The following is a 21,305-nucleotide window of genomic DNA, read 5'->3' on the forward strand; positions in this document are numbered from 1 at the left end:
TTGCCATCCAGAGAGCAGCTCTGCTCAGGCACACCTGGGATTTCCAGCCCTTGGGTCTGGTTCCCTGACTAGAGCAATTTCCCAGCTAATTTCCCAGCCATGAAGAAGACTCTTATCAGCCCTCAGGGTGAGGCAGTTTGGACTGCAGGGGAGCGCCCCACACCCCTGGGACACCAAGAGTCCACCTCCCACCTTAGAGGAAGTCCCCAAGGGACACCTGGCCTGGTTTGAGGGGCAGCCAGCAAGGCCTTCCTGCTTCAAGCTGAAGCCGCCAGTACCACCCAGGGTGAGCTTGGGCAATTCATTTCTCTTCTCTGAGCCATTTCTTCATCTGCAAAACAAGCATGGGGTTGGAGGGAGGCCTCTGGCTCTAGGGCTCCAAAAGCGAACATGAGGCCTCTGCCCCATCCCAGTCCCCAGGGCCTTGCATTCCTGCCCTGAGCTGGGTGAAGACAGGGATACAGAGGGGCTCTACCCCAAGATCAATAGTGGCCTCTGGTTTTTGTTTTTGTTTTGTTTTTTTTTTTGTCCTCAGCATTATTGGGACTCACCTGGCTAGGGCCTCTACCTATGAAAGAAATCCATTATCATCCCCATTTCACAGATAAGGACACAAGCTCAGACAGGTGGGCAAATAACCCAAGCCCTCACAGGCAGCTAGTGGCAAAGCCAAGGATATTAACCAAGGCCGTCTGCTGTTAGGCTTACCCGGAGCACCTGAGGGAGCCCAATGGCAATGTGTAACTGATGTGGCCCTTGACTCTTCTAGGCACTTGCCTCCCTCTGCTTGTTTCAGGGAGGTGGAGGCCTGGCTAGGACAGGACAGGGGCAGGTGATGGGAGAGGAGAGGTAAGCTATAGAGATGCCAGCCCAATGCTAAGGTTGATTGGGCACAGGCCAGGCTTGGACTCGGGACAGGTGCATGGAAGGTGGTCTACAAGGACAGAGGTGGGGTCCTGTCACAGGCTCTGGAAGTATCAGGTAGCTGGACCAGAAATGTCCTACGTCCTCTTCTGCTCTCCTGGCTGCAAACCTCCCAGGGGACTGAGCTCCCCACCTGGGGGCACAGGTAGAGTGAGAGGATGTTTGGGTATGGGGATGGATCCCCGGTTTGGGGAGGGGCTTCAGCCTGAGGCCACCCCACCCAAGCCCTTGGCCCTGTTCTGTTCTGTTCTTGCCAGGTTCGTTGGGGGTTGACAGCTTTATCTTTGCCTTGTGACGAGTGGCCTGTGGTTTCCTGCCAACAGCTTCTGTTTCCGGAGGCTCAGCAGGGCCGAGGCGGAGCCAGGAGGGGCAGTGGGGCTGGGCCTGGGTGGCCCCACTAGCCCCGCCCCCATCCATCTTTGGAATTTATTTGTCCACAGACAGGGCTGGCCCACAGTCCATTGCCTGCCAGGGGCCAAGAGCTGCTCTGACCACCCAAGGATTCTCCTTCTCAATCCAAATGCCTCCAACTAACCCCTGGACTCCTGACCTCTGGGCCCAAGCTGCCTTGCCCTACCCTTCCTAAGGGACCAGGAAACCCCTAGAAGCTCCACTGTAGACGTGGGCGTTGACGCTGGTCTCACCTCAAGAGCAAAGGCTGTGCAAGGCGCTCAGTGATTCTCAGCCCCTAGCCTGGCCCACCATGGCACAGCGGCTCCAGGATGAGCTGTCTGCTTTCTTCTTTGAGTATGACACTCCCCGAATGGTGCTCGTGCGTAACAAGAAGGTGGGCGTCGTCTTCCGCCTGATCCAGTTCGTGGTTCTGGTCTACGTCATCGGGTGAGTCTGGGCCCCCTAACTGCCACCTCTTGCACCAGCTCCCAACCTGGGCCTTTTCTCCAGGCTCGGGATGCCCCCCAGGATCCCAACGAGCCCCTCTTTCTCTCCATCGGTTGTCATCCTCTGTGACAAACTGTAGTGCTATTCAGAAAGAATGGAAGCCTGATAACTCACTGTCAAGATGGGGACACTACGTAGAGAAGGGAAGCCTTGCTCTGGGTCATATGGTGAACAAGAAGCAAAGCCGTTGGGTTCTAAGGAACTGACTCACTGTTAACAGTCTCTCAAGTGGTGAGTGGCGCTGGAGGCCAGGGCCCCAGCAAACCACATCCAAGTCTTACTTCTGACCACCCAGCCAAGTTGGCCACTACTAAGAGATGGAGGCCGCAACCCCATTTATAGGCCAAAGAGGGAAAGGCCCTGATTCCACCTGCCCCTGCCTAAATTAGAGGCATCCTGCAATATTTGAGACCCCAGAGCAAAGAAACTTCCAAATTCAGAACACCTGACACCTAAACGGTGGCATGTCAGGCAGAGGTTGGAGGTCGTTCAGGTTGCAGGGATGACTCCTCCTTTATGGGCATCTTGAGACCTGTCCCGCTGAGGCAGAAGTAAGGTGCGAGTCCCCTGCAGTCTGGCTGTTCTGGGAACCGTGCAAAGGCCATCTTTCTTTTTTTTTTTTTTTTTTTTTTAATTTTTTTTTTTCAACGTTTATTTATTTTGGGACAGAGAGAGACAGAGCATGAGCAGGGGAGGGGCAGAGTGGAGGGAGACACAGAATCGGAAACAGGCTCCAGGCTCCGAGCCATCAGCCCAGAGCCTGACGCGGGGCTCGAACTCACGGACGGCGAGATCGTGACCTGGCTGAAGTCGGACGCTTAACCGACTGCGCCACCCAGGCGCCCCTCAAAGGCCATCTTCTTAAGATCAGCCTTGCTGTCCCAGAAGCCAAGACAGGCCTGGCAGGGGCTTACCCATGTGTGTGCTTGTGTGAGCACATGTGTGTATGTGTGTGTGTGTGTGGTATGTATCTGTGTTGTACCTAGAGCTCTGTGTGGATGCACGTGTTCTCATGTGTCTGGGCATGTGCCTACTGGGTGTGTCCCTGGGGTTGGGTATCCACATGATGCATGTCCTGTGGCTGAAGTGGCTAGGTACCTTACGTGTTCATCCCTGCCTGTGTGGAGGGGGGAGATCATCATGTCCACTCACAGTGATGCTGCAAAGGGTTCTTGAAGGCCCCAGGGCCACTGAAAGGGTTTCAGCTCCTGCTGAGGGGTTGAGGGATGCCCGGCAGAATCATTTTGCTCTGTGATTCTGAGGGCCCTGCCCCTCTGCTCTCCATATCCCCATTTTTGCTGTGGGACCAAAGCAGGACTGCTGACTGGAGCCCAGGGCAGGCTGACCAGGAGGCCAAACAGTGACCATATCTCTCTGGTCCCTCCAGGGCCTCTGTTATCCAAAACAGCCTTCCCTCTACCCCCATCTGGCCCCCAAGGTCTCAGAGCTGGTCAGGTAGAGTCAGAGCCAGGACCTAGGCCTCTGATACCTTCAGCCTCTGCCTCCCTGCTGCTCACAGGCCAGTTTGACATCTGCAGTGTCATGTGAGCTCTTCCAGAAAGGAGCAGTGGATCCCAGCTAGAACTGAGACCTCCTGCCCCCAAGACTTAATGCTGCCTTCTCCTTTCCCACCTCACACGGGCTCTGAGAACTTTGCAGTGAGGCACTGATGCTATGATGCCAGGCACAGGACAGGCTTAAAAGTTCATCCTTAGCTGCACTCCTGATCCTCCAGGGAAAAGAGAGGTTGCCCACCCAGGCCCAGCCCATCCTTCACCCAAAGAGATGGGAGACGGTTGTCCTCACTGTGACCCCCGTGGCCCCCTATTTCTGCTTTCAGGTCAGCACTGGGACCAGCGCCAGGGGACCCTCTTGTGTGTTTGTCACAGCCTGTCAGAGGGAAAGGGACAGTCCTCCCCTTCTACCACCCCCACCCCTAGCGGCACATATGCCCCAAGCCACCATTCAGTCCTGAACACATACTTCCAGTAACAGGGACCTGCCTACTTCCCTCCTTCCTTTCCTCCCTCCAAGGACGGTCTACTCAGTTTCCAATGGATTGGCCTCCTCAGTGTTGTGATGCTCAGAGACAATGAGTGATTTAGTGTGGATCTCACAACTAGAAAGAGGCTGAACCAGCTCTGAATCCAGCTGCAAGTTTCCAAAGTTGGCCTTGAGATCCTGGAAAGGAAACATCCTCAGAGAGGGGTACCGACTTGCCCAGGCGTATAGCAGAGAGAGGAAGGCAGGGTGTCCTACGATACCCAACCCCCCACAACCCCACCACAAGCCCAGACGTCCGACTCCTGCTGTCTCTGGCACCCTCATCTGGCCACTGCCCACTGCTTTGCTAACCACTCAGCTGGAGATGGAAACCAGCCTGGACTTGGTCTTACTATCTCAGGTTTCAAGTTCCCAGCTGTTCCACAAAACAAGGGCGGGGAGATCCCCTCTAAAGATATTGTACACAGGCGCATTCCTGAGGAGGAATGGCCTTTTTTTACTTACCCCGCCCCCCTTCCCAAGGCCGCTGTCTGTCTGGTCCTGTGGTTGCTGCAGGGTACAAAAGGGAGCATGGGAGAAGAGCCAGACTCCTGCATTCCAGAGACAAGGGCACAAACAAGATGGGGGATGGACGGACAGAGAGACAGAACTGGACAGAGGGACAGACATTGGAGCACAACCATTCCAATGAAGAGACAGGTCCTGAGACTTAGAGATGGAGAATTACTGAGATGGAGGCAGAGAGGCTGAGATGCTGCGAACCCGAACAGACTCTGAGGAGGGAAACTGAGGCTGTGTTCTCTATCAGTCACACTCTTCTGGGAAATCCATGGCAAGTGGAGCGAGCAAGTGGGCCTGAGGCCCCAGCGGGCTGAGCTAAGCTGTTACTCTTTTTGGCTCAAATTAAAATGGTTAATTTGTGGGGCGCCTGGGTGACTTAGTTGGTTAAGCATCCAACTCTTGATTTTGACTCAGGTCATGATCTTGCAGTCTGAGATCAAGCCCCGGGTTGGTCTCTGCACTGAGTGTGGAGCCTGCTTGGGATTCTCTCTCTCCCTGTCTCTCTGCCCCTCCCTGCTGTGTTCTCTCTCTCTCTCTCTCTCTCTCTTCTCTCTCTCACACACACACACACACACATACACACACACACAAAGTAAATAAATAAACATTAAAATATTTTTAAATGGTTAATTTGCAGTTAGAACTATCTCCTGGGTGGTGATGCGCTCTCTGGAACTCAGCATATAGGCTGGGGCTGTCATCCATGACCTATCAGGCCCATCCATACAAGGAGCGTACTGGGATATGTCGCTGCCTGGAGGGCTCTGGTTTGGAGAAGAGAGAGGTCTGGCTGCAGCTCACAGGAGAGTCCCAGTGGGATTTGTGAATGCTGCTTGGTAAGAGGAGTGTGGGAAGGCTTCCTGAAAGAGGCAACACAGTGGCGGAACCGCCTTGAGCAAAAAAGCCTAGGGGCTATAGTCCAGGAAAGCCTGTTCTTGGCTTTCCTAACCCCCTGTGCACCTCCACACAGAGTGCTTGAGAATTTCACGTGCTTCTAAGATTTTCATATGAATCCTGGAACACCAATCAGGGATTAGGATAGATACAAATTATTGCTGGGAAAAACGGATTCAGGGACATTTCTACAGCATCTTCTCTGTGCCTATTTCTGTGTTGGGCTCCATGAGAAAAAGGTGGGGTACAGGGTAGGCAAAGGGAAAATGAGGAGTGAAGAATGAGTTGGCCAGGACTTCTTTGGTTCCTAGTGAAGAGTGGGGCTATTGAGTGGTTTATATAACTGGAAAAAAAAAATCAAAGCAGGCTTTGGGCCTGGCTGGATCCTCCATGATGAGAGCACAGGAGAAAGTTCCACAGGGAAGTGGTGGGGAGTTCAGGTTGGTCCCACTTAGGTTCTCCAAAGAAGCCAGGATCTTCTCCCCTTCCCCACTCTGCCATCCTCTGGGCTTCATTCTTAGGCAGTCTCTCTGACCTCATGGTGGCAAAATGTCCCCCAGCAACTCCAGGCTGATGTCCCACCAGCTTAGCCATCCTTGGGGCATAAGACTGTATCATTTTCCAGAGTTCCAGCAAAAGTCCCAGATCCAACTCTTACTGGCAGGGGTTAGGTCAAGGGCCTACCACAAAACCAATTGTTATGGTCAAGGAAATGAGATACCCTGGTTAGTAGAGTCTGGTTGTGTGACTACATGGTCCAGGCACTCATGCTGGAAAGCAAGGTATGGTCCAAGGTCCTGGGGCAGGAAAGGAACAGCAAAAGAGTCACTAGGATTAGGCTGTGGATAATGAGAGAACTGAAGGGAAAGGAAGTGGAGGGTGAGAACAGCCACTGATCCAGGCCTCTGAACGCCAGGCTGAGGAACATGGGGAGCCATAGAGGGTAGTGGGGAGCCATAGAAGGATGTCTATCAGGGGAAGGTCCAGGGCAGGCAGGTGTTGGGGTGGGGGTGGAGGCCAGAAGTGGGCAGCTGTGAAGAGGCAGCAGTGATAAGAGGACAGGATTACACCATGCCCAGGCAGAAGCAGTGACCAGAAGTGGTCACCCTAGGGGTCCCACACCAGGGAGGTATGTGTGGAGGGAGCACCCACTGCTTAGTTTCTGCACATCATCGCTGCAGGGGGACATGGGCCGAGATCAGCCAGGGTTTTTGACTTCTCAAGAGCAGGGGAGATTGGAATTTATGGGCAAAAGGAACCTCTTGGTGTTTAGAAGTTGGTGACTCATTAAAACTGTTTAAAAACACAAATTGTCAGCCTGACTTACCTGCAGACTGCAGGTTGATTAACCTCTGAACACTCAGCATGGGTCCCAGCTGTGAATTCAGTCCTTCTCATGCCTGGAGTCTGGTCTTAGCCCTCCCCAAGGCTTCTGTGCCCCATAGCATGTGCCTGGGCTGGTCAACTGCTGCCTACAGTCCATGGCTACCTTGTGTCCCACCAGCCACAACCTACCCTCCCATCCCATGGCCAAGTCCCTTGGCATCTGCCCCAAAGAATGTGGGGATAATGGAGAACGAGGGTGTGAGGATGATACCTGGGCTTTGAGGGGGATACAGTAGGTATGGTGCCGTCCTCCAAGATGAAGGCACCAGAGGGGCAAGTTCTGTGGGGACATGAGGCATTCAGGTTGGTCCCACTGAATTTTTGTTTTGAGATAGAAGTCAAATGCCATAACATTCACCCTTTAAAAATATACAACTCTGTAGTTTTAGTATAATCACACAGTTGTATAACCACCACTATCTAGGTCCACAAAATATTCACGAGTCCAAAAAAGAAAGCCTACACTTCTTAGCAATCACCCTCCATTCTTTTCTCTCTACAGCCTATTTTGCCTACTCTGGACATTTCATATAAATAAAATCATAATATGTGGCCTTTCCCGTCTGGCTTCTTTCACTTAACACAATATTTATTAGGTTCATCCATGTTGGTTGTAACATGTATCAGTAGTTCATTCCTTTTTTCTGGCTGAGTAATATTCCACTGTATGGACATACCACATTTGGTTTGTTCATTCATCAGTGTATGGTCATGGGTTGTTTCCACTTTTGCCTCTTATGAATAATGTTGCTGTGAACACTTGTATACAAGTGTTCATACAGACATATTTTCAGTTCTGTTGAGCACATACCTAGGGGTGGAATTGCTGAGTCAATGGTAATTCCATGTTTAACTTTTTGAGGAACTGCCAGCCTGTTTTGCAAAGGGTTGAGTTTGAGTTTGAGGTGCCTGTGTGATATCTGGGGTGAGGGACCAAGAAACAGGGGAGGAATGTGTGTCACAAAGCAGTGGGCCATGTAGACATGTATGTAAGTTCCTTGAGTGCAGAATTTTGGTTTGTTTTGTTTACTTCTGTATTTTTAGTGCCTAGAACAGTGAGTAAATAACAAATAAGTAAATATTTGTTGAATCACTAAATGAATGTGTGGAATTAGATCTCTCAGGAGAGGTGCAGAAGTAGGGATAAAAATCTGGGGACACAATGTATCTGTGACAGCTCGCACGAGGTTCTGTCTGGGCTGAGGATGGCAGCCAGGGCCATGGGGGCAGGTGGACATTTAGAGAGAAATCACTGACTCGAGACAGTGAAAATAAGAGAATTATTTATTACATGCCTACTGCATGGTCATTTTCTTAAAGAGAACTCATGGGAACATCCCCTAGTCACCTAGACTTGTTTTCTTCCTGGGGCCCAGTTGAGTGCATGGTAGGGCCTTGCTCATATTTGTTGAATGAACAGCATTTTTGAGGTAGGTGCCACCAACTCTGTTTTACTGAGAAAGCCAGGACTCAGAGAGGTTTTGTCCTTAGCCTGGTGAGGCTAAAGTCACACAGCTGCCAAGCGGCAGTGCTGATACCCTAATCTTGGCTTCTATTCCCTGGGGGTTGGAGGGGGGGGCACTTGGCCAGTCCCTCTTGGCCAGTCCACTATGTGCCGTCTTCCATGAGGGGCTGTCTGAGAAAAGACTCAGGACAGGGTATTGCTGAGGATGAGGTGGAAAGAATGAGAAAGATAATGTCTGGAAAAGGAGGGATTTCTGAAGATGTTCATGTCTTTGGCATCAGACCCCCTTGATGGTGACAGCTAGGCCAGGTCAAGGTAATCATGGGGGCGGGGGGCTGATGCCACGTTAATCCATTATTATCAGAACCGAGGTCATTGATGTCAGATTAACTTTACCATTTTACCCCCAGGATTGACAGTCCACGGGGGCGGGCATAGCCGAGAGTGACTGTATCAGCCCCTGCACACAGCCGTGGTGTGGCTCCACTCTCCTGCCTCCTAGCAGACATGCTGATGCTGGGCTGTTCAGTGAAGAGGGGCAGAGACCTGGGCCGGGACCTCAAGCCTGGGGTCTGCCCCTGACTCGGGAAGGACACTCCCTCAGACCTCCATTTCCCCATCTATACTGTAAGGAGTTGGTATTGGACCCAGAGAGAAATTCTATTGAGATGTTGGATGGGGCGGCAGAGAGGGAGGCCTGTGACCCTCTTATGGGGGATCAGGACATGGAGCAGCTCCCCATCACCCCCAACAGCTCCTCTGAGCTTGGGCATGAATCCAGAATCGTCCCTGGAGGAAAGAGGTTAAGGAGGGTGGCAGTAGGTGATGTTCCCAACTCTCCCTGATGAGGCTGGAAGCACTGAGGACTCGAGGCCTTTGTCATGCCTCACCTGTTTCCATCTGGGACCTGCAGGGGGCAGCAGTGACCATGCTTAGGCTTGGGGGCACCTCCAGAGCCAGGCTGAGGGAGGGACTTAGAGAAGATGAAGAATGGACTATGGGACGGGAGAGGGACGGACGGGTGTGATGACTTCTGGGCCCTGGGGCAGGAAGACAGCCCCCAAAAAGCTAGCACTGACTCTGGGACTAAGATGCCCAGAGAATTGCTATCAGGCCTGAGCTCTGGGACGCAGGAGAGAGGCTTTGAGCTCTGCTTGGACAGGTGGGCTGAGGTTAGGGTGAGGGATGAAGGGGATATAAACATACCTGCCTACAGTCAGACACAGCAACAGGTGTGCTTACAGATTTCCCCTGGAGATACATAGCTACACACTCTGACGGGCACCACACATGGACAAACACACACACACAGAGTTACCCTGAATCTCCATGCAGTCTCTCCTGAAGGAAATGGGGCATACCCAGGATCCTCAGTTGTTAAGTAACAGAAACCAAACCCAAATTGGCTTAAATAAAGAAAGGGAATTTATTAGCTAATGTAACAGAAAAGTCCAGAAGTAAATTTTTTTTAACATGCCTCAAGCATGGCTAGATCCAGGAGCTCAACCATTATCAGGAGGCTGCCCTCTCCATCTCCTGGCCTGACTTCCCTCTAAGTTGGCTTCATTCTCAGGTTTACTCTCTCTGTGAGGTAGCAAAATGCCTAACCTTAGTTTTGGTCTTATAGCTACATTGTTTTGCTATCCTGCAGAAAGGATGTCTCTTTCCCAGTAATTCCCAGAAAAACCTGGCCTCATTGCTGAAACTCCCCAGGTTGTGTGTCTGTCTTTAGACCCATCACTGTTGCTAGGGCGATGGAACATTGATTGGCAAGCCTTGGTCGTGTGCCCCACCCTCCAGCCCCCAAGGTTAGGACGGAGGTAAATTTCACTGAACCTCCCAGAGAGAAAGTGAAGAACCTAAAGCAACAGGGGTTCTGCATGCTGGAAGGGAAGGCCAGAATGTCCCAAGACAGCTGGGAGGCCTCCAGCCTGAGTCACTCCCACAAAGGCCTCAAATGGAGCCAGATAACACAAGCTCTTCAGAGGGCCACTTGCCCCCCTCTGTTTCTCTTCCAGTCCCCCTTGCCAGGGGCTCCCAGCATGGCTGAGATAATCATAGCTAATGTCTCTACAGCACTTACCCCACCTGCCAGTCCCCACTCTAAGTGATCTATGTGCATTAAGTCACAACAAGTACTATTGGTACTATTATTATTATTCCCATTTTACAGATGAAGAAACTGAGGCAGAGAGGGATTGAAGAGTTTATCCCAAATCACACAGCCATGGGTAGTGTAGCTGGGGTTCCAGTGCAGGCTCTTGGGCACCAAATACCAGGTTCTCAGCCATCATGCTCTGAGGTCTCAGTGGGAGAATCTTAGGAAGGAAGGAGAACTCTGGCATAAGGATTATGGTCTCAGAATCTTGGCCTCCAGGCTCCAGAAAATCCTGCTTCTTGGAAAAGGATCTGAGAGAGTCCTTCAGCGGTTCTCCTCCCTGGGAATTAGTATTTTCCCGGGGAAAAGCAGGGTGGAACTTCAGGTACAGGCCAGCTCAGGGAGGCAGGTGAGGCTCTCCTGCCCCCATCTTGAGCAAAGAGTGGCTCAGAGATGCTTCTGGAGACAGGAGTGCAAAGGATTTGACATGTCTAGCCGGTGCCAGCAAGGGCAGCAGCCCATGTAACCTCATGCCATCTTTGAATGGTTCTGCCCAGCTCTGGTTGTTTTAACCCCCAAAATACTCCACAGGTGGGTGTTTGTCTACGAGAAAGGCTATCAGACCTCAAGTGGCCTCATCAGCAGCGTGTCTGTGAAACTCAAGGGTCTGGCCGTGACACAGCTCCCAGGCCTGGGCCCCCAAGTCTGGGATGTAGCTGACTACGTCTTCCCAGCCCAGGTGAGCTGGCTCAGGGATACACCTTCCACCCACAGGGCCTGGCTCAGAGCAGGATTGGACTCTGTCCAATAACAGATGGGACCAGTTCAGCTCCTAGCTCCCTCTGGGCCTCAGCTTCCCTAACCAGCAAAAACAGGTTGTTATATCATCCCACTCTGCCATCATCTGTTATGGAGGCTGCTGGGTATCATGTGGATTCTGAGGGCTTGTTGGGGCCGTGCTTGGGTTCTGGGGGGGTGCTGTTCTCCAACTCAGAGCCCTGGTCTCCCCTCCCCTGCCCCTCACTTCCAGGGGGACAGCTCCTTTGTGATCATGACGAATTTCATTGCAACCCCCGGCAGGTTCAAGGCTACTGTGCAGAGGTGAGGACTGCTACCCATCCCCTCTCCCTGCTGGACCCAGGGAAAGATAACATGGAAGAGAAGGTCCCCCTGGGGGTTGAAGATAGGATTCCCAAGGAGACTGCAGTGGTGAAATTTTAGGCATAGACTCACACAAAGTAACAATCCGAGATTTCCCTCCCAGCTGTGTGTCAAGCAAGATGCTGAGCCTCAGTGCTCACCCAATCCCCAAACCCTAATGTCCCTGTTTCCTGCCAGCTGACACTGGTAATAGGGCAGCTGGACATGAGCCCAGAAGGGTCCTGGGAGGGGTCTGGGGGGAGGAGGAAGCTGTAAGCAAAGTTCACCCCAAGGTGCTCCAAGATTGCCCCACGACTTCCCTAGGGCCCTGGGGGTGAGAGGAGAGTTTCTTAGAACCCTACCCAAGGGGCCTAGGACCAGCAACTCTCCCTTCCCTTAGCACCCAGAAGGGGGCATATGCACAAATGACACTGGCTGCACCCCAGGGAAGGCAGAAAGGAAGGCCCAAGGTAAGCTCAGCCTCCTCCTGTCCCCCTGCACAGCCCTGAAGCTCCAAGCTTCCTCCACCAGCAGATCCTTCCTGCTCTCTCCCTTGCTGCCATCCTAGCCTTGGCCTACCCTGTCCCAGACCCAGACACATTTCTGTCCTCAGGTTTCTGCTCTCGGGTGTCCCATCACTGGGGGCTCTTGTGGATGAGGGGCCTCCTCTGTATCCCCAGCTTGGGATGAGCGCCCACGGGTTCCTCCCTTGCTCCAGGTATCCGCACAGGCAAGTGTGTGGCCTTCAACGACACTGTGCAGACATGTGAGATCTTTGGCTGGTGTCCCGTGGAGGTGGACGACAACGTCCCACGGTAATGCCTTATCCATCCAGGGAGCTAGAAGCAGGTTCCCTAACTCAGACAGAGGGGCATCCGGATCCAGTTCTGGAAACGATCTGTCCTACCTTCTTCCAACCCCACCCTTACCCCATCTGTATGGCCCAAGCCAATGATCCCCCTGGCCCTGGTCATTACAGCACACCCATCCCCCACAAAGCCAAGGCCACAGGAAGATCCCATAGGTTATCACACCCCCACACCCGTGACAAACTCTGGTGGGCGCACGGGGGACTCCTGGGGAGGGGCAGTGAGTGAGTGCAGTCTCCTCCAGCCCTGCCCTTCTCCAAGAAGCCGAGAACTTCACTCTCTTCATCAAGAACAGCATCAGCTTTCCACGCTTCAAGGTCAACAGGTTTGTGGGAAAAGGGGGCAGAAATGCAGGAGCCCCTCGAGGCTGTTCCAGCTGGTCTTGACTGTCTCTGTCACTTCTACTCTTGCTGATTTCACTCTGGAGACAGAAGCCTGAGCTGGGCCCCTCGGGTGGGCTGCTTTTAGTCTCCAAGGGCGGGGTTTAGTGGAATTTGTGACGGATCCCCAGAGCTTTGGGGCATGGTGGGCAACCTCCCAGCTGGCATTCTGCGGCCACTGATGCTCTCCACTCCCATTATAGGCGCAACCTGGTGGAAGAGGTGGATGCGGCCTACATGAGGACCTGCCTCTATCACAAGGCCTTGCACCCACTGTGCCCCGTCTTCAAGCTTGGCTATGTGGTACAAGAGTCAGGACAGAATTTTAGCACCCTGGCTGAAAAGGTATGGTGCCAGGCGAGTGAGGAAGGCTGGGTCCTGGGATCATCAGGTCAACGAAGGCTTTTAAGTCCCAGGTGATGCCCCCCTCCAGCCTCTCTGGTGAGGGCTGAGTATATATGCATCTATTCCCTAATATTGGGCACTCCTGAGGGTCAGGCCTGAGTCCTCAGCCAGCCTGGCATGGACCTGACACGGAGGGGGCACCCAGAATGATTGGATGTGGGCAGATCTTATCACCTGGATGTTTGCTGAGGTCACACTGTTTTTTAAATATTAGATAAAAGCAGCTTGAATTCCATGACCCATGGCCCTGAGAAATCCTGCACCTGCCCAGGATTCCTGGGAATTCCAGAAGCTGGAATTTGCACAGTCACCTGGGGCTCCGAGAGAAGCAGTACCTTATAAGGAGCGCAGACCTATCTGACTGGGTTCAAATCCTGTCTCTGCCCCTAACGAGCAATGTGACCTCAGACTAGTCTTTTACCTTGAGTGTGACTGAGCTTTTGCACCTACACAGTGGGTACAATAACAGTACCAGGCTCAGGGGGGTTGTCTTGAGGATCAAGTGAGCTCACGCGTGGGACAGCACTTCAGTGCTGCCTGGCATGTGGCAAACCCCCCCCCCCCGTACATGTTCCCACGTGACCATTATCATCTTCTCCTGCAGGTGCCCATTTAGGGCAGGAGATCAGCTTCTTTTCTGTGATATCACACATACACACACAACACGTCTAGCACAGGGGCCAGCAAACTTTTTCTTTAAAGGGCCAGAGAGTAAGTATTTCAGCGTCACAGGCTGTATGGACCGTGTTGCAATCACTCAAGTCAGCTGCTGTAGGGCAAAAGCAGCCACGGACGATACGCAGACAGACTCGGCCCTCTGGCCTCAGCTTGCCAAACCCTGGAGGGGGTTACACTGTAGCAACACATGCCACCCGAAAGCTGAATGTTGGACCTCCCTGTCCCTAAAATCTCCCCGTCACCTGCACTTCTTACCCCTCCCCATCATCTACAGATGCCTGCGTGCCTCCTGCTTAGTTGCCCAGATCTCCTCTCACTCTGACCCCTTCCCAGCACTCCTGTTGCTCAGCCTAACCCCGCGTGTCCCTGATTCTTGCCTTGCCCAGAGGAGCGTTACTTGTTCAAGTTTTCTCTTCCTAGCCCAGGTCTTGACAGACTCACTATTCAACACGGTTGCCTTCCATGCTGTGACTTTCACTAGGAACTCAGGAGTCAGTGACAAATGAGACAGCCAGCCCCACCTTCATGGAGCACACAGTCTTAGAGGAGATGGGCTAATAATCACACGAAATAAATATATGATTTCAAAGTGGCAAATGTTCCAGGAGAAAACACAGAGGGAATAACAGGCACACATTTGAGACTGGAAGGTGTGGTTAGGGAAAACCCCTCAGAGAAGGTGACCACAAGATAAGAAAGAGCCAGCCTTTTGAACTAAGGGAACTTTATGTGCAAAGGCCCTGAGGTAGAAAGAACTTGGTGTGTTCTAGAAACCATCGGAAAGTTGAAGTGTGATGGATGGGAGGTGGGGCCAGCGAAACTGACAGGACCTTCACCCTGAAGCAGCTTCTCGAAGTCTCTTCCCGAACAAACAAAAAATGCTCCCCCCACCCCCCGCCCCACTCAAGAGATTGCTGGCATCGGCATAAGACAGGAGTTTCTTGATCCCAAAATCCTGGATCTTAAACACCCGTGTCCCTGCAGGGCGGCGTGGTAGGCATCACCATTGACTGGAACTGTGACCTGGACTGGCAGGTACAGCACTGCAAGCCCATCTACGAGTTCCACGGACTGTATGAGGAGAAAAACCTGTCTCCAGGCTTCAATTTCAGGTGCCTGTCCCCCTGAACAGGTGCACCCAATTTCAGGTGCAGGACCCCCCGGTGCACCCTTCCTTGGGGTCCCAGAACCCCTTGAGGCCAAGCAAGTGTGCCCAGGAAGGAAGCAGAGGAAGCCGGGCAGCTCCCATTCTCCTGGACTGGCCAAGCAGGGAGCCCGCAGGGAACAGGACCTTGGCAGCCTGAGCTCCGCCCTTTGAGGCCCGCCTGGCCAGGGCTGGCAGGGGAAATTGCCGACCTCAGGAGTTAGGGTGAAGGTGGAACACAGCATTCCTGGAATGAATGTTGGGGGCATGGGACTGTCCTCACAAACCTCTGAGGGCTCCTGCTGAGCTCTGAGAACACTGGACCTGAAACTGTTCTCCATCACTCATTTCTGCAACCTCACCCTTTCCCAAGGTTTGCCAGGGCACTTCGTGGAAAACGGGGACCAACCACCGGCACCTCTTCAAGGTGTTTGGGATTCGCTTTGACATTCTCGTGGATGGCAAGGTGAGTGTCCGGTGCGAGGGACAGCCAGAGACACATCTCAGTTCCCGTGAGTGCTTGTTGGGTGTCCACGGTTATGGACAAACGGGAAGTTGACTGGGCTTCATTCAGTACTTTTACTTCTAATAACAGACGGACCCGGATACCTGCTGAGGGCAGGTCTTTCCAGTCCTGTGACCTCACCTCCTCCACTACCTCCCTGTATCCAGGGAGGCAGAGCCAAGGTCAAAACCCAGTGCTTCTAACCAGCAGCTGGGTCCCCATGTAGAGCTAGAGCTGTGGGGATCAGTCTGTGGGGCCAGCTGATGGCGGGGGTGGGGGCAGATGGGGAGCCCCTTGCCCCAGGTCTGGCCTTAGGGTTTCTGAGAAAGGCCGCTTCTACCTGGCTCCTTCTGACTGTAAATTCTTCTCTCCCTGGGCCCTGCCACCAGGCTGGGAAGTTGACATCATCCCCACAATGACGACCATCGGCTCTGGGATTGGCATCTTTGGAGTGGTAAGTGTTAGAATCACGGGGCCACTGTGCCAGGGGTTAGTCCCTCCTCCACATCTCGGTGGCAGCCAAGTCTCTCACCCCTACTGTGCCTATCCCACTGCCTCAGACCACAGTATGTCCTGCAGAAACTGAGGCCCAGAGCTGGGGCAGGACAGAGGTGGGCTGGGATGATCTCGATGCCCTGAGGGAACAACAGAGCATCATCCCCGCCCCCCCCCCCCCTTCAAAACCTAAGGTGTGGATAGGGCAGGACTGAGCCAGGCCCCCACAGCCAGTAGGGACTGATGTGGGCTGTGGAGGGCTCGGTCCTCGCCACCATTGTTATATCCACCGTCTCGCTGGCCCTCAGGCCACGGTTCTCTGTGACCTGCTGCTGCTCCACATCCTGCCCAAGAGGCACTACTACAAGCAGAAGAAGTTCAAGTATGCGGAGGACATGGGGGCCGGGGGGCGGTAAGAGAATCCCTGAGTTGGGCCTGTCTGAGGTCTTAGGCCCATGTGTCTGTGTTGGGGGGCCAGCTGCTTCCCTGGGGCTGACTTTTATCCCCTCAATGCTTACACAGGGGAGCATGACCCCGCGCCACCAGCTCCACCCTGGGCCTGCAGGACAACATGAAGACATCCTGACCCTCGGCCCCTGACTCCTAACCGGACACAGCATGACACTTCAGGCGGGGGCCCTGGTGGGGTCCCAGCCAGGACACAGAGGTCTCCTCAGGAGCTCTCCAACCTCTTAGCCAGGCAGACACTAGTTGCCTGCGGCTCAGCGTGGACACTGGGAGAGACCTGTGCAGTTCTGGGCTCTGGCCCCAACTCCACAACCTCCAAGGGAGCTTCACCCAGCCTCAGCCACTCCTGGTCTAGAGCAGCTGGGGCTGGGCAAGGCTCCTCTCACACTCCTGTGTCAGAGAAGTGTGCTTCTCTCTCTGGGCCCTCACGCTACCCCACTGCCTCACGTCTCTAGATCCATGCTTTCCCATATGGCAGACACTAGCCATGATGACAATTTAAATTTATATTAACTTAAATTGAATAAAATACAAAATTCAGTTCCTAAAACTAGCCACAATCACAACTGCTAAATAGACACATGGTCTAGCGGCTGCCATATTGAACCACGTAGAATATTGCAGAAAGTTCCATTGACAGCTCTGCGTAAGCCCCATTTCTTACTGGCCCCAGATTTTCCTAGGGAGCTTATCGACAGTGCAGGCACCTGGGGCCACCTCAGACCTCCTCAACCGAATCTGTAGGGCTGGCCACAGATCTGTAGGATGGAAAACTCCAGACCATTTTCAGGATATAAGTTCAAGAACTGCCTCTGATTAGGTATCAGATTCAGCCTGGGCCTGCATGGCCTCGCAGATGCAGGTACTGAGCAGGTGTGCGGTGTGTTTATAAGCCACGTGGTGTCTCACGTACACACCCCCATACACACACTCATCCACGTGCACACCCCCTTCCCACCCACACTCTGTTTTTGAACAGCTAGAGCCCTGCAAACACAACCATCTAAACGTACCTATGCCCCTCGAGTACAGACACATGGTCCATGCCACAGCACCTCCATGGGGATATGCTTCTCCCCAAGTGTGTCAGGCTGAGACCGTCCCCTTCTAGCCATGAATCCTTACTCAGCTACCTCGGGTTGGGGTGGAGACCTGGCCAAATCCTGGGCTTCCTACTCCTGTCCCAGCCTCAGCGCCTAAGGCCTGCCCAGTTCTGTTTGAACACAACGTCTGGGGAAAGTGAGGGGCGGAGTACAATAAAAGGAATGAGGACAAACCTCTGCCTTCTGTACTTTTCCCCCACTTTTCCCTCTCTGAAACTAGGTGTCCCCATCTGTGAAATGTGGGGGGGGCCGAGTTGAGAGATCTCTGAGGGTCCTCTGCCATCTCTCTTGGTAGACAGTGGTGAGCCAATTATTACGTCTTCATCCCTCCAGTCCAGTACTGGAGGTCGGCTCACCTCTGTCCATGGGCCACTGTACCCGAACATTGGAGCTCTTCCTGGTCCTCCATATGCCCCTCCCACAGCTTTGAGAGGCCTGGCACTCGGACAAGCAGATACCCTCAGAAGTGGCCTCATGACAGCAAGGATAAGAATGGGGCTGGCTGTCCCAGGAGGGAGGTCTGAGAGAATCCCAAAGAGAGGAGGAAGGGTCTTGATGGAGGCAGTGTGGAGGGATTCTCCAGGGGCTCTGCTGTGACAGACCTGCACACTAGACTTATGGCCAGGCAGCATCTCTGGGAACCCCCCCCCCCGCCACCATCACCGGTGCTCTATCTAGACCCATGCTGTCCAATAGCAATGATGGAAACATTATCTGTGCAGCCCAAAATAGTATTCACTAACCACATGTGGCCACGGGATACTTAAAACGTGGCTAGTACAACCAAGGAACTTAATTTTTAATTGTATTCACTATTTTTTAAGTTTACTTATTTATTTTGAGTGCGCACGTGAGCATGAAAGCAGGGGGAGGTGCAGAGAGAGAGGGAGAGAGAACATCCCAAGCAGGCTCTGCACTGTCAGCGCAAGCCAGACATGGGCTTGATCTCACGAACCATAAGGTCATGACCTGAGACGAAATCAGGATTTGGACACTTAACCGACTGAGCGACCCAGGAGCCTCTCATTTTATTCACTTTTAATTACTTTAAATCACCACACATGGCTAGCGGCAGTAAGAAATGATATTGGATGGCACAGGCTAGCCCCTTCCCTGTTCTTCAGGCCCTTGGCTTTCTACCCTCTTCCCCAGCCAGAACCATCCCTCAGATTTTACAAGACAGGAATTCCTTCTTCTTCCCTCCGTTCCTTCTCCAGTCCCTACCTGCTTTTGCAACTCCTGCCCTCTTCCCTCCTGAATGAGCAGAGGATTCCTCCTTTGTATCCAACCCTTCTATCTAGCCCAGAGGCCTCCCGGTAGAGGCTGCCTCTCTTTTCTGCCAATACCTGCATTTGCTCCTCCTTTCTGCCTCCTCCGGGCCCTTGTTCTTCTGCAGCTCTGCGTGCTCTCCCTTCACTGCCACTGTTCCAGAAAGACCCACATTTCTACACTTCCTTCTGCCATCCCACCCTGTGCAGCTGGTCTCCAGCGGCCACCCCCACTTCTCCTAAATGCCCTTGGCAAAGTTACCAACAGTGTCCTTGCTGCCAAATCCAAGCAGACACTTCAGCCCGTATCCTGCTTGGCCTGTCAGCCTCTGACACTGTTGACCAAGCCCTCCTTGTTAAAAGATTTCCTTCCAACAGCTCCTAGACCCACCCTCTCCTGAATTTCCAGCCAGACCAGTACACAAAGAAAAGACAGTTTTTCAATTGCAGCTTTGCCAAGGGTCACTGTATGTCCTTAGGCAAGTTGCTTAACTCTCCTAGCTCCTCTACAAGGCAGGGATAATAATAGCCTCTACTCAGGTTGGGTAAGATAAGATATGTAAGGTGCCTAGCACAGAGCCTGGCACACCAGTAGTGCTCTGCCTCTCCATCTAGCCTCTCTTTGAATAGTGGGGTCAACTAGTTGTCCCTGGATATCTAGTCTACAGTGATGCTACCCTTGGTTCTTAGTTGGGTATGTGGCTGCCTAGAATGGAAACTGCATTTCCCAGACTCCTCTTGCACCTGGGTCTGGCCATGTGACTGTTTTAGCTGATGGGATAAAAGTGGAAGTATCATGTGACACCTTTTGGGACCTTTCCTTAAAAGAGAGCTGGTGCAGATCCTTTGCCCTCTTCTTCATCCTTGTCTTCATCCACTGCAAGGGATGCATATGTGACAACTGGAGCTCTAGCCATTATCCTGAACCATGAGGATGAGAGTCATACCAAGGGGTTGCTGGAGTGGAAAGGGCGTGGAAAGAGCCACATCTGGAAGGTCTTTGTGGAACAGAGCTGACATACTAGCCTTGGACAATCTTCTCTGAGGCTTATATGGGGATTTCTGTTACCTAAGTCAAAACTGATCCTACTTGGTACAGAAATCTTTCCCCCTTAAAAGCAACTGCTCCGTCCTTGGCGTCTGCTTTATTTGCTCTGAGTTATCTCACCCTTTCCATGGCTCTACTTACCATCAGGGGTCTTTTCTGACAACTTCCAAAAGTGTCTTCTGGTCCAGCCCTCTTTCCTAAACTCTACTCTCACATATCAACCCAAGTGCCATAGCTAATTATTCATTAGACAAACATCTTTGAGCACCTACATGCTCACGATGTGTCAGACAGTATGCTGGGTGAATCAGAACACAGACCCTGTCCAGAGGGGGACTAGGCAGGTAAACGAATGCTGAGTACAGGGCAGTCCCTAGGAGGGGCTGCTAAGCCATGCTGGGCAGTGAGGAGGTCATAGGGAAGAGCTCCTGCAGAAGGGAACATTGAACCAGCCCTGAAAGGAGTTAGAACAGGCAGGTGATTAGGACTGAGGTCATGGAGGTCTTGTTGAGACCTATTCTCAGAATACCGATGAGCCACAGAAGATTCCTAAGCAGGAGCTGAATGGAGAAAGACTAGTCGGAGGAGTGAGACTTGAGGCCAAAGAAGAGGCTGCTGCAGCAATCCAGGTGCAGCAAGATGGTGGCCTGAGCTAACATAGAGGCAGAGAGCGGGTGAGAAGTGGATGGTTCCAGCCATGTTTAAGAGGCAGCGTCAACAGGACTGGTTGCCGGGAGGGGTAGGCTAGGGTGACTCCCAGCTTTCTGGCTCCCGACTGAGACAGGGACACAAGAGGCCAGGTTTGGGGGAGTGACATGGGGCTCTGTTTTGGGCAGGTGGTGGGGTGAGGTGCTAGAGGATTCACAAGGGAACTTTGCATGATTGAACCAAGAATTGGTGAGCAATCCCGAGGAGAGGTATGGGGGTGGGCGGAATCCCCAGGAATTGCCCTGTGAAGGTCAGGACGTCCTATTGAGTTCTTTCCATCCCGTCTGCTCCAGCTAGCCATTCCTGCCGCCTGTTCATAGAGCCCTTCCCCAAACATGAATCACAACTATGACCCCAACACTCTGTGATAAACCACTTCGCGTTTCCCCTACCCCCCACCCGCAGAAGGCTCAAGTCCTGAGTCGCCCATTCTTGGCCTTTTTCCTGGCGCCCAACCTCTGCCGCATCCCTCAGTCGCGGATCTCACTTTGCCCCTCACCTAGTAAGCACCGCGCATCTCCACCCCCAACTCCCCACCCGCGAAGCGCCCATGCCCCAGCCAGGCCGAGACGGGAGGAGACAAAAGGTTTGGGGAGGTAAGCACTCGGACCTCGCAGGCCCGGCTAAGAGGCCCAGACCGCGGCTTGGAGGGATTTGGGGGGAGCCCAGGCGGCCTTAATTGGGGCGACGGGGGCGTGAGGAGGTCCAGCCCCGCCGCAGGGGGAGGGGCCCCTCTTGAGCCCTTACCCGCCGTGGCCCCTCCCCTCCAGGAGCCGGGCAGGAGTCCCCGGCACTGATTGGGCGGCGCCGCGGGCGGCGGAGCCGGACCAATGAGCGAGGGCCGGGCGCGGCGGCGAGCGAG

General features: G+C 53.2%; 1 protein-coding gene across 1 annotated transcript; it reads left to right on the top strand.

The window, feature by feature from the left end:
• The first annotated feature begins 1,335 nt into the window (after positions 1-1,335).
• Positions 1,336-17,593, top strand: P2RX1 (purinergic receptor P2X 1). The gene is given in 14 exon segments (XM_030296395.2): positions 1,336-1,764; positions 10,824-10,971; positions 11,263-11,305; positions 11,308-11,333; positions 11,773-11,842; positions 12,091-12,187; positions 12,486-12,566; positions 12,825-12,966; positions 14,689-14,816; positions 15,163-15,247; positions 15,249-15,327; positions 15,752-15,807; positions 16,157-16,260; positions 16,371-17,593. Coding segments are annotated over 14 exon segments (1,260 nt in total). The 5' UTR covers positions 1,336-1,627; the 3' UTR covers positions 16,435-17,593.
• Positions 17,594-21,305: the final 3,712 nt, after the last annotated feature.

The sequence above is a fragment of the Lynx canadensis genome, chromosome E1 (assembly GCF_007474595.2).
Source record: "Lynx canadensis isolate LIC74 chromosome E1, mLynCan4.pri.v2, whole genome shotgun sequence".
In the NCBI taxonomy this organism is placed as follows: Eukaryota; Metazoa; Chordata; class Mammalia; order Carnivora; family Felidae; genus Lynx; species Lynx canadensis.